Below are 13,111 nucleotides of genomic sequence, written 5' to 3' on the forward strand. Positions count from 1 at the left end.
CACTTTAAGAGGGATGTGGACAGCATCGAGAGGGTCCAGAGGAGGGCCACTCGCATGCTCAAGGGACAGCAGGGCAGGTCCTATGAGGAAAGGTTATGGGACCTGAACCTGTTCAGCCTCCAGAAGAGAAGGCTGAGGGGGGATCTTGTGGCCTGCTATAAACTAGTCAGGGGGGATCAACAGGCACTGGGGGAGTCCCTGTTCCCCCGAGCGCTGCCAGGAGTGACCAGGAATAACGGTCATAAACTGGCGGAGGGGAGGTTTAAGTCGGACATCAGGAGGCGCTACTTCACGGTCAGGGCGGCTAGGGTCTGGAACCAGCTTCCAAGTGAGGTGGTGCAGGCTCCCACCCTGGGGGTTTTTAAGAGGAGGTTAGATGACCATCTTGCTGGGGTCGTTTGACCCCCAGTACTCTTTCCTGCCATGGCAGGGGGTCGGACTAGATGATCTGCCCAGGTCCCTTCTGACCCTAGCAACTATGAAACTATGAAAATAGGAAAGGGAAGCGGTGGTTCTGGCAGTTAATTGGTATTGAGTCTCAAGAGATCAGAGGCAGTAAAATATTTTTAAAATGCCTGAGGAACAACAGAAAATGTGGACTTATTTCTTTCAGACATTTGAACAAGAGAAATTCTCACTTCAGAGAGAAATTGAACTCAAGAACAGAATGTTGGAAAGTTTGAGTTTTGAATGTGAAGCTCTTAAGCAGCAGCAAAATATGCAGCTGGAGAAACAACGAGAACAACTGGAACGAGTTCATGCACAAGAAATTGGTGACCTCAAGAACAAGGTTTGGAACTTAAATGATGTATGTGTTAAAGAATGTTTTTTTTCCAGGCATAGAGATAGAGAATTGCACACTTAACATTCAGGCAAACCAAATGAGCAGTTAAAGTATGCAGGCAAGTTTCTCCCGTTTTTCGCTTCTATTTCCACTTGCATTCAGTTGATTTGATTTTTGAAATAATATAGCTACCATTAGTTTTTCTGACAATTCATTTTAGATTTAAGCTTTCTAGTATTGTAGCAATAATAACTGGTAAATTAAATGGACAACAGGCTAAAACTGTAATTGCTGTGGAACCAAGTGATACTATGCTTTCTAAGATAATATGTGTGCATGTTATGCAATTAAATGAAGCTAGCTGTTCTTTAGTAATATACAATTTTGTTTTATTGCAGGAGGATTTAATTGTTCACAGGAAAAAACCAAACAACCTAAGTTTCTGATAGCTTAAGAATCAGTTTAAGAAATTACTTCAAGGTTACTTCGAGATATGGAAAAAAAACAAAAACTGGTGGTGGTTTACTTTCAGCTCAGCACGTACCCGTGTCGAGTGTAGCACATGCCCGGAGGAGACATTGTGTTAGTTTGACCTGGCTTGCCCAATGTCTTTATAGATCAGGTGCTTCAGTGGGGCTTTTATATAGTAGCTGATTGAATCAACTTTAGATAAAAGCTCGAAAAAGCCCTGCTGAAGCGCCCTATCTATAGATACTTGGGAGCTGGGTCGAACTAATGTGCTTCCTCTTCCGGGAAAGTGCTGTTTTTTGGGGGGGGTTGTTTGTCCCCCCTCGCATGTCAGCGCCCTAAATGGCTAGGAGCTAACGAGTATTCCTAACTCTGCTGTCATCTATATTTAAATCAAAAGCACTGTACAGTTGGAACTGATAGTTTGCTATAACTTGTTCAATCTTTTTTTTAAGTTGGAGAATCTGAAGGCAGAACTAGATGAAACCCGATTAAGTGAGAAGCAACTAAGGCATAAAGTAGAACATCAGAAGGAGATAATAACTGCTAAAGTAGAAGAATTGCGTATAATGTCTGAACGTGTACATGAAACTATGTCTTCTGAAATGTTAAATCTTCAGATTGAATTAACAGAACTTGAAAACATGAAGGTAAGTGATTAATACTTGCAAATTAACAGACAATGGTATGAACAAGACCTAATTTTTGTCTTTTCAGTTTTCTGATTGATTTAACCAGTTTGAAGAAAACAGATTGTTATGCCTTGCTCTTTGGACAAATTGGCTTGATGATAAATTCTAGCAGTAAGTCTAGCAAAAGTCTAGCAATAATGGATGAGATGCTTCTTGATAGGTTAGGCTTTCACCTTTTAGTAACTGTTCCCCTCCACCCATAGTTAATATTACTCTAAAGAAGCAGTTTACTATGCCAGAGCTGCTATTGGTGGATGGCAACCATTGATGTTGCTGGATCATGCTGTGTGTGTCAGAGGTCACCCAGACCTTTGACGCATATGCCTAGGGAGAAGTATGGAGGAGTGGAGGCTGCCCAGAACTTTCATCTCCCCTTTAGGTCATTGAGACAGAATCCAAAGGCCAGATGTTTGGTGCCTCCATGGCTGTAGTTTGTATAAGTATCCGGGAATCAAACCCTGTGTAGCAGACATAGATTCTACCACTGAATCACAAGGGACTCCAGAGCTACTATTGAGAAGCAGAAATACAAATACCAAAAAACTAATTGTTGGCTACCCTTTTATTTACCATTTTTGTTTTTTTGGGCCAGGCTAATCTTGAAGAAAAAGTGAATGAATTGCAATGCAATAAAGAAAAACTGGAACTTGCAAATAGCAACTTGCGTAACCAGTTGGAACGTCTTCAAGGAGAAAAAGAAGAGAGAGAAAAAGAAATAGTTTATTACTATAGTGCATTAGAGGTAATCTGCTTAAACTCTTACACCACTCAAATCCATATATGAATACCAGGGATCTTGGTTTTCTCTGTTTTTAAAAATTGCAAATTTTCTGATTAAAAACCCCAATTCATGTTTTTTGTGATGAAAATGAAAAGCCACAAGTATGTATGTATGTATGTATGTAGGTATCAGTTGAACACAATATTTTATTTATATATTTTCAATTTGAAAGCAATTTGGAAGCCTATGAGTGCCTCAACCAGTATGATGAAATGAATTCTAAATACCTATATATTTTGGCATTTGATTTTGGGTTTTTTATCATGGAAAAATCAGACCTCCCCCTGTCCCTGTTGCTCACCAGGATGCAGGTCCAGCTGCAGCTATCTCTGCCACATCCCCTGCTTTGTGGTGCTGAACAGCCCTGATACGTTGATACCCTACCCATGCCCTTGCCCCTCACTCCCGACCCACTGCCCCCCACCCCTAATTGTGCCCCTCACTCCCCGCCCTCCTGGAGGGGGCCCCCAGCTAGGGACCTGGGCCCGGCCCAGCCCAGCCAGCACGCAGCTTCCAGACAAGGCTGCTGCTGCCACTGCTGCAGCTGCCGGGGGACCTCCTTGGCTTCCCCGGCATCCTGCTTGCTCCAGACAGCAGGTGGGGCAGAGGGGGAGCTGCAGCTGGTCATAGGCGCAGACCCCGCACCTGGGGCTAGTGGCAGCGCAGAGCCTGTGCCCAGGGGGCCAACAGGAGCACGGAGCTCAGGTGCGTAGGTGTGGGTGTGAGGGAGGGAGGGGGTGTGTGGGGACCCCACCACACAGTCCCTGCCATGGCACACAGCCCCTGCTGCCAGCGGCTGCAGTATATGGCAGGTGCACAGGGTGCTTGTGGTCTTCTCAGGCACTGTTTCTCAGTGCACGGCTCCAGCCAGCGCTGCATGTGGTGGTGAGGAGTGCAGCTAGGCCAGCCTGCCTTGCATGGGATTCTGAACGGTGCACGTGCAGCTCCTAGCACTTGTGCCGCACTGGGGGAAGCCCTGCACAATGGAGCTGGCTGCCTTCCCTGCTCTCTGCTGTGCAGGTCCTGGGACTCTGTGCAGAAGTGGGGGGAAACCCCGCCCCCTGCTTCCCAGAGGAGTCCTGAGACCTGCAAAGCAGGGAGTGGGGAAGGGAGCTCTCTCCATTGTGTGAGGCTTCCACCGGTGGTGCATGAGTGCTGGGACCTGCACGTGCACTGCACGGAGCCCCTTGTGATACAGGCAGGCTGGCCTGCCTGCGCTCCTTGCCATGATGTGCAGCGCTGGCTGGAGCCATGCACCACCATGCAGCAGTGCCTGAGCAGGCCATGAGCACCCACCATGTTCTGCTGCTGCTGCCACTGGCAGCAGGGGCTGTGCGCCATGTTGGGGGAGAGTGTGCAGGGTGTCCCCCACCCTCTTCCACACCACAAATGCCACACACCCACACCCTGCCTCCACAACCCCACACATGTAAATACCCCCACACAGCCCATTTTACTCCCCCCCCCACCCTCACACACACACTATACAAGAGTAAGACTTTTTTTTTTGAGTTATTATGCAATCACCTCTATATATACTACGCAAACAGAAACCATGACAAAAATGTTTTTTTGTAATTTAAAATGTGTTATAGTAGGCATTTGACTTCCAGTATATGATTTTTTCTTCTGGTTCTGAGATAGCAACCGTCCCCTCCCAAAAGGTGTACTTCATATGGGAGATAAGGAGAGGGACTTTTGGTGGCAAAGGTCAGGATTTTGAGGTGGGAGTTCTGGTCCCAAGGTGGTGACCAGGGAGTGGGGCAACTGTCAAGGGGCACGGTTACCTTTGAGCCCTCAACAGCTTGCCAAAATTCATTAAGTGCCTTTCCAGCCGAAATAATTGCCCACCCCTGTGCCTAACAGCTTCTTGTTCTTTTTCAACTGATGCATGCCTATGACATTCAAATACAAATGTGCTCAACAAATTAAGACTTCACATATTTTACTGATTCCTATTACATTTTTTGGGTTGAAACAAAAACTGATCTGACGTGTAGCAATTTGAGAATTTGGATGTCTCTGATCTCATCAGTAACTATATATTTGAATATAAAGTCAATGCAGAGACTTCATTATAGAAACAATATGATCAGAAGCGTAAGCCTTCCCTTTATTTGTATCAGCTGTAAACAGTTCTCAAATAAAGAGGAAGAATTTAGCTCAGGTATTTTAGCATACATTCTTCACTCATTAATTACCAATAAGATCCTGATTGCTCCTGTGGAATGCAGGCATGATCCAATGCTGGCCTCGGAACTAAACGGTAGCTACTGAATTGTTCTCCCTTTGGATTAGGTATCCAAAAGCATAGTGACTACAGTTTCCTGGATCTGTTGCTTCAGTCGTCCTCACTCAGGATTCTTCTGCCTTCACTCAAGGATGGTAGAGTTATCCTGAAAATGTTGGGCATTTAGCCCAAAAGTAGTGGACCATAAATGGGAATTCCTCTACAGTAGTGTCTCACTCTTTTTAGACTTGAGGCACCCCTCATTAAGCATAAGTCACCCCTTGGAAAATGCTGGGTATTAGTTTTCACTTGAGTGTTTTGGTGACTTATTTATTTTTTTGCTACAGAAAAATAATAGAGCAGTCTTTCTGTTGTAGAGAACTCAAAGACTGCAGCATGTTTTAACACCATGGATTCCTATTTAAAATATTTGATTTTATCTTTTGAATCCTGTTTGCACACCTAACAGTACTAAGATTGTATGACATACCAAGACATCTTTGAAAAGCTTTCAAGGCACCCCAAGTTGCCAAGGAACTCTGTTTGAGAGTCACTGCTTTACAGCCATGTCCATCACAATATTGAAATGCAAACATGCACCTACCCATTCCATCCAGGTGCTCATTTCAAGATTTTATTTGAAGAATTAAGGTTGCAGTCCGCTGTAGATCAAAAGTTGTTTAAAATTTGACCAGTTTGTGGCAGGCAATTGGAAAACTTCTTAAAGAGGGTAAAAGCTATTAGGTGTATTGTTGGATACAACAAGCATGTCTCTTCCCGCCCCCCCCCCTTCCCCCTAACAAAACAAAAACCATAAATGCTGGAAGTTGCCATCTATGTTATATGCGAGAAGTATGGTAAGAGCAGTTTCTGCTGGGTACTGAGCAAAAGTAAAATCTGCATGTGGTTTGTAGGGAGAACGGTGAGCAGGCTCAGCTCCCTAGCTGTTGCTACTCGCCCCTGCTTTTTTCTCCCTGTGAGAAAACAAGGTGCATATTTTATACCAGGATATGTTGTATGCGAGAAAATATGATACTTAGGGACATTGCAGAAAGTGTTCTGAGCCTTATGAGGAGGGTTAATAAAGTAGGCTTCGATTTGTTTGTAGAGGTATCATTTCATAGTGAGGTTCTATCAAGTTGGCATCCAAATAATTCTGTGTTACAAACCTCTGGGATGGTATGGAGGGCATCTCCGCTTCCAGTTAATGTTTTCCTGTAATGCCTGGATTATTTCTCTCCCCCACACCCCAACTGTCGTATTTCACTGCTTATTACCTTCTGTTAGGGTAAAATCTGCTTAAGAGGAGAAGTTGATTGCCAGGTATCTTCCCAGCTTCTTTCATTCATCCTATCCTGGAGGCTTGATAAACTGCAATTTAACAAATGGAAAACTTTCTCCTAAAACAGAAGTTAAATGAGTTTGCCTTTAGCTGGCGTAATTTACCAAGTTGGTCCCAATGCTAATTGATTGCAGGAGTTTTGGAAGAACTGTTTAGGGAGCTTGGTTCAGCCTAAGAGCTTCCAGCAAGAATATTAGAGGACCTTTTGAGTTGTATAATTGAGGGCACTAGCTGATTAGTGATGAAAGAAGAGAGCAGGAGGAAAAGACCTAGGGTACTTTGCATTTATTAGATCTAGATCCCTCATTGCTCAATAGTCTTATGTTGGGATATTCCATTAGAGCTGTTGAAAAATTCTGATAGGAGGTAAAAGTATGGAAATAACGGGGCAGCAATTTTCAACAGTGTGTGAACCTGAGCATTTATCAGGTCACCCCAGTACAATGCAAATTTTCATTATGGCTTTTGTTTAATGTCTCAGATAACCTTAATGTGTTGGGACGAGAAGGAGACCAGTGGGTGGAATTAGGGCTTAAATATCGAGTATTGAAATAGTTTAAATAGACTAGTCTAAACAGTATGAATCCATGTTCCTTGGACAATAACAGTCTAAATCCTGATATCGGCTAAATTGTGCTAAATTTTATCCAGTGTCACACAATAAATATCAACCTTCTGTGGCTGGGAATACATGCACAGTTAAGCAGTATGCTAAAGAATAATACCCAAGTTCAAGGTATGGAAAATAGGTCCTATGGTACTGTCTTCTACTTTCATACTTTAGCTCTTTCTGTATAAACTGACACATAGTGACCACTGTTCTTCTGGTTATAATGTAGAAAGCTCATGAAGTTAACCAGGACCTTCAAGTTCAGCTGGATCACGCACTGCAGGATTCCTTGGACCCTACCAGTAAGGGCAATTCTCTGTTTGCTGAGGTAATAATTCTTTTATGTCATCATTAAATGCAGGTTCTATTCATTGACGAGAACAAGAAATACTTGTACTTTCACTTTAAGTATTGTGTTCCTGAAGAATTAAGTATGGTTCTTCTTTACCAAAAATAACTATTCCACTGTGTGTGGGGAGTGATCAGTACACCTTGGTTTTAATTTCTTTTTTTGGCATAGAAAATACGGTGCGGGGAGGAGGGGACATGTTTAATGTTGCATGGAATTTATGGTAGACTATTTTCCTCCCCTCCCCTCCCCCCTAACATGGGTGGTATCTTAAGCTACATCAGAATCGTGAGTCCAGGTGGTAAGGAATATTATGTAGTTGGCTGTCTTTGTGTACTCTGTTTGGAGATTTAAGTAGCTCTATGTTACAAATCTGGGATGGGGTGGAAGGTGCATGGACTTGGGGTATAGCCTAGTATAGGTGCCTGAATACATCCGTCTTATTAATTGCAGGGGTTTACAAATATAAGTGGTTCAGGTAATTGAGATCAGATTTCAATTGGACACCTAGTTCTGGTTCTAATTTTAACTCTTTCCTGTAAACCAGTTTTATTTAAAGGACTTCATATAGATAGGGACCTACCAAATTCACAATTGTGTGATTTTCATGGAAACCATGAGATTTGGGCAGGCTCCACGAAAAATATCGGGCTCTGTGAAAAATGGCGGACTTGCTGCAAAACAAAAGCATAACAAAACTTAACTGCAAGCAGAGAAAAGGGTGGGAAGCCCTGCAGTCATGGAGTGGGTGGGAGCTGGGTGGGGGTAGGGAGAGTGGTGGTGGAGAGGCTGCACAGGCAGCTGGACCATGGTTGTGGGCTGGCTGGGGCAGGTAGCTGGAAGCACGTGGCTGGAAGCCCTAAAGTGGATGTACTGGGGTCCACAGAGCCCCAGCACTTATTGTCCGTTGGCACATGCCACTGGCTATAAGCCATGCTTGGGCTTCAACATTGGTGCAGCTTCTTGCAGTCTTCTGGCTGCCTGCCACAGCATGCCTGGGACCCATGGTCCAGTTTGGGAATGGCATGAAATTGTGGCTAAATTACCCTGATTAAGTCTGGGAAGCCTTTTATCCATGCTTAATGCAGAGATTAATGGCTTCCCTGCACTTAATTAGAGTAATTAAGCCACAGTTTTGGACCATGTGGCAATTTGCCGGGAGGGGTGGCACTGCCAGGGTCTCTTGGCCAATTGGAGGGCGGGGCACTACATTCGGCATACAAACATGGTGGCCATTCCCAGGATCTGCCCGCGAAATTGGCTGGCTGCCTCCTCGAGTTTGGTAGATTTCTACACACAGATATCGAAATTGGCGAAGTGTACATTAGGCAAATCCAGTCAAGAAACTTTTATAGTGTAAGCTTTTCGTGCTATAATTAAAGGTAAAATCTCCACCGAAGATTTAAGAAGAATGCCAATATACATTCTGGGTTAGATATCTTCGAGGTTTATGAACATAAGTTTCCTTTTGTTAACAATGCCATGCTTCTAGAATGTCATTGGTAATTTGCTGTTGGTTAACTAAAATTTTGAAAATTGACTTTTGGAGTAACAATTTTATTACAATCATTACATATTTGTTTTGTAGGTGGAGGACCGTAGGGCAGAAATGGAACGTCAGCTCATCAGTTTTAAAGTGAAATACCAGTCTCTACACAAGCAGCATGCATTCTCTAGAGGTGAATTGCAAAGAATGAAGGTATGGCTGTAATTATATTTTGTAATTGCAAGGGCAGTAGCTGGAGCTGGATCAAATACAATATGAATAATGATGATGGATGGTATAAGAATTTGAGCAGTAGTAAAGGATGTGAGTGTGCAAACAACTTCTTGCAAATAAACAAGGGTTTGTCTTAAATGTCAGCTATTCTGATTGCTCAGTTGCAAACTCCTATTTCACTGTAGATGAAAGCAGACCCATGGCAGTTTAGCTCTAAGTAAATATAAGTTAATATAAGGCTACTGAGAATGCATATGTTTTTCTTCTTAGCTAGTAAACTGTAACTCAGTTTTTTTGCTGCAGCCTCATTTAGACGTTACACTATTAAATAGATTTATATTGCTGACCACTTAAGCTTAATGTTATGTTGTCTTTTAATGTACTTCAGTTTAATTTAATGAGTTCATTACATCTTAAGGTAGTAAAGGGTTTCTTGGCTGGTGCAGGCCAGAAAACAAGCTATAAAATAAAATTTAAAATTTTCTTTTCTATTTTGGTAAATGTTACTTGAAAATGATGGCAAAAGTAAATGTGCTAATAGACTTGAACTGACATTTAAATGGTCTCTGCTTTGTTAAAGTAAAATTGAAAATCTGTTTAATTCTACTTCTAAATCTAATAAAAATATTCTTGATAACCATACGTTTGAAGTGTAGTGAACATTGCATGAGGTCTTAATCAATAGGAGCTGTCTCTAGGAAGAAGACTGCATAAACATCTACTTTGATCTTCTGACTGCATTAGGTTTTTGCCTCTTGTGGCAAGCAGTTTTAATACACAAGGTTTCTTCTGATAACCAAGTGTAGAATATAACTTGATTCTAGTCTTTCTTATGTGCAATCTATGTAATTGTTAACTATGCAACTATGGAGTTGTCTCAGAGCAGAATTATTAGGTAATGCACAAAAAATCTCTGGTATATTAAAGGCCAAGTTGAGTTGGACCAGTTAACAGGTATGAAAAGACCTTGTTACTTAAATTGTTATCCTTAATAGGAAGAGTAAGATAAGTATCCAGTGCTGAACGATTCCAGAAAAGAATAATCTAAAGAACTGTAGACATTGGAATATGCTTAACTACAGCTGTGGTACCTTAAATTCCCCTTTTAACTAAGAATTCTCAGACTGGCTTTACTTTGTGTTTCTGCTTGATATTTTAGCTACAGATGGTTACGCTACTACAGATAAAGGGTTCTCAAGCAGAAATTGAGCAGCTGGAACGTTTGCAATCCATGTTAGAACAAAAGAATGGTGAAATAGAAAATCTTATAATGAAAGTGAGACAACTGGAGAAATTCAGGGTATGTAAGTAGCAAATTGAACCGATAAACTCATTGGGGAAGCAAATGACTAAAATACAGGGAGAGGCTCCTGGTGTGGAACTAATCTCTATTAATGGTCTCAAGGAGTGCGGTCAGTTTATTTCAGATAATAGTTCTCTTTTTGTATGGGGTTGGTGGACACTTCACTAGTCTGAAGAGTCAAACAGTGGTTCAAACCAAATTGACAGTGGTCAAACAGCTATTCTTGAAATCCATTAATGAAGTGTTCTGATACTGTACCTCAGTGGAGACTAACCTTTTTGGCAGGCAAACAGCAAGGTAAGCCCTTCACCCTCTCAACATGTCACTCTGACCCCTGTCCCTTACCAAATAATTTGCCCCGCTTTGTTTCCTGCCCTTTACTGCCTGCTCAATCTTCTGCTTTGTTCCCTGCCTTGTATTCTCTTCACAGGGATCTACTGCTATGTTGCCTGCCTCATGTGGGTTCTGCCCCAAAAATAGATATTGCATAGAATTTACTCAATCTGTTATTTAACTTCTTGTTGTAAGACACTTTTCTGTCCCTCAAATAATTTACTGGATTTTGTCAGAATCTTCTCTAATATTAGCTTAAAAATAGAAAACGGGTGTTGTCAGTGATATATATGAAAATTGTTTCTTTGCTTCACAGTATTACATGTTATAGGAGCATTTTCCTTGACCAGTCTCAGCACAGCACTGGGACTTTATGTTAATAAAGTTCCTTGTATATGTTTCCCCTTGCTTTCTGTAGATATGACCTGCATTTGGCTTTAGCTGACTGTTAGACCTGATCCCGCCTAGCAAGTAATTAATAGTGCTCCGAGTCTCCTGATTTCTCATTATTTACTTTTTCATTAATCTTTTTCCCCTGCACAAACTACCAACAGTCACTTTTTTGGTTACTTCCAGGTAACTGATTAGCATCCGGCCTAATGTTGGACCCCATTAGAAACATTCACAGCCCATTTAATGGTTACTTCATTAGAGAGATACCAATGAAGTAACCATTAACCAATCTATGAATAGGCAAACAGTAGCAGGGCAGAGCCCCTGCTCCCAGTGCTGCTGCCTGTTTAGTCTATGGCCAAATCACCGAAGCAGCCGAAGCTTTTCCAAACTGATTCAGATGCTTTGAATTGATTTGGAGCTCTTAATTGGTCTCCCGATTCGATTTGGATTTGGAGATTCGGTCCCTGAATTGGGCCAAATCTCTACCGAATTGAATTGGCTACCAAAGCTTCGCACAGCCCTATTGCTTTATAACTCCAGGTCCATATTTGTACTGGGATAACAGAACTTGGGGGACCAAGTATTTCAGCATGTTAAAAGGAAACAGTAGGTCTTCCCTTTCAATTTCTCATATTGCGTAAAATACTATAAAACAAGTTCCATCTATGGCTCATGACATATTACCCATTAAATAGTTTTCATTATATATAGATGGCAGCTTTACTCAAGGGAAGGTTAAAAGCATGAGTAGATAGAGGTACTTGGTCTCTAAAGTGTCACCCTACCCTGCCCTGCCTTCTACCTGACTTCAGACCAATAGAGCCAACTAGTATAGAAATGTGTAACATTTTGTAGGTGGCAGCCTACTTTGTCAGATGCTGTGCTTCATCGTACATGAGGAACCAGCCTAAAGAACAATAAAAATTGCCACTAAAAATGCCTGCCATGTGGGATGGACTTCAGCAGCTCACTGGCAAAGGAAACACAAGATCCTTTTAGCTGTATATTTCCTAAAGCTGTTTAGGGAGTCTAGATGTCCAATTTCCATTAAAATTAAATTGGCCCCCAAATCAAGTTGAGATCCAGTATTTGGAAAAGGTTTCTAAGAACTCAATGAAACATAACATTACATCAGTCTGGACTAAGTAATCCTTGTTGCTTGAAAACATTCACAAGTCATGCCTTTGACTTGCTGAAAGTGAAACATGGCTTTCTTGTAAGGCTTTAGGTATGATGAAGAGGCTGAAAAGTAACTAGAGTAAGATTTGAAGCAGTAAAGTGTGTGTCCTGAAGATCAGGTGGCAGTTGAATTCAGAGCTGCTTTTTCTGCCTGAAAGTGGGCCCTTTATGGCCAGGATCAGTTGTTCAATTCTGGGTCCCATTGTTTTGAAAACAATAAAAATGCTGTATGATCAGCAAGGAGGCTTCTTAATTCTGTAGGAAAAAATTACTGACTTCATTCTTGGAAATTCCTGAAAATGTTGAATGTTAAAATTGGAACTAAAGTAAAACTCTACAAGCGCATTTGCGTTGGTTGACTTTTTTTTTACTCTTTCCTTGTATCAGACAGAGGAATTTAGATCCAGTAGTAGTTCAAAAGGTGGAGAATTTGAGGATGGCTGTTACATAGATTTACTTCAAATGAAGCTTGAGAACTCAAAGTAAGTATGCGGTGGGGGTCTGAAGCCTAGAAATTAGTGTTTGGCTGTAATTGTGTTGTAGACTTAGTATTCAATTTTCTTAGTTGTTTGTGTGCTGTGTGTTCCATTTTTGGTGCATGTGTCCTGCTTGTGTTCTGAGTGTCTATCTGGGGCTCTGCCCACCACCTTTCATGTCCATGTGTGCCTGTATGGAAAACACAAAAACCAGAGCAGCCCAGCCTACCACTAAGTTTCTTTCAGACCACAGCTAATAAATAAAGCTCTTCTATACCTGCATCTTTATGCCTCCATTTTTTTCTTAACTGTAATTGTATGTACAATAACGTTAGCTGAAGATCTTTAAGGTCTATTCACAAACTCTTCAATAGTCTTAACACTCTCTCTCTCTCTCGTCCCTCCTCTTCCCCCCCCCCCCCTCCCCCCCCTTTTTTCCTCTTTTTTT

General features: G+C 41.9%; 1 protein-coding gene across 1 annotated transcript in view; it reads left to right on the forward strand.

Annotated features, from left to right (window-relative positions):
• The window catches only part of SPDL1 (spindle apparatus coiled-coil protein 1), a 42,274-nt gene that overhangs the window by 9,483 nt on the left and 19,680 nt on the right, over positions 1-13,111 (forward strand). Inside the window, exons 3-9 of the mRNA XM_025212573.1 lie at positions 614-790; positions 1,708-1,902; positions 2,537-2,686; positions 7,137-7,235; positions 8,845-8,955; positions 10,136-10,276; positions 12,575-12,669. Of these exons, the coding sequence (XP_025068358.1) occupies positions 614-790; positions 1,708-1,902; positions 2,537-2,686; positions 7,137-7,235; positions 8,845-8,955; positions 10,136-10,276; positions 12,575-12,669 (968 nt within the window). The remainder of the gene's footprint in view (positions 1-613; positions 791-1,707; positions 1,903-2,536; positions 2,687-7,136; positions 7,236-8,844; positions 8,956-10,135; positions 10,277-12,574; positions 12,670-13,111) is intronic.

This window comes from Alligator sinensis, unplaced genomic scaffold (genome assembly GCF_000455745.1).
Source record: "Alligator sinensis unplaced genomic scaffold, ASM45574v1 scaffold606_1, whole genome shotgun sequence".
Classification (NCBI taxonomy): Eukaryota; Metazoa; Chordata; order Crocodylia; family Alligatoridae; genus Alligator; species Alligator sinensis.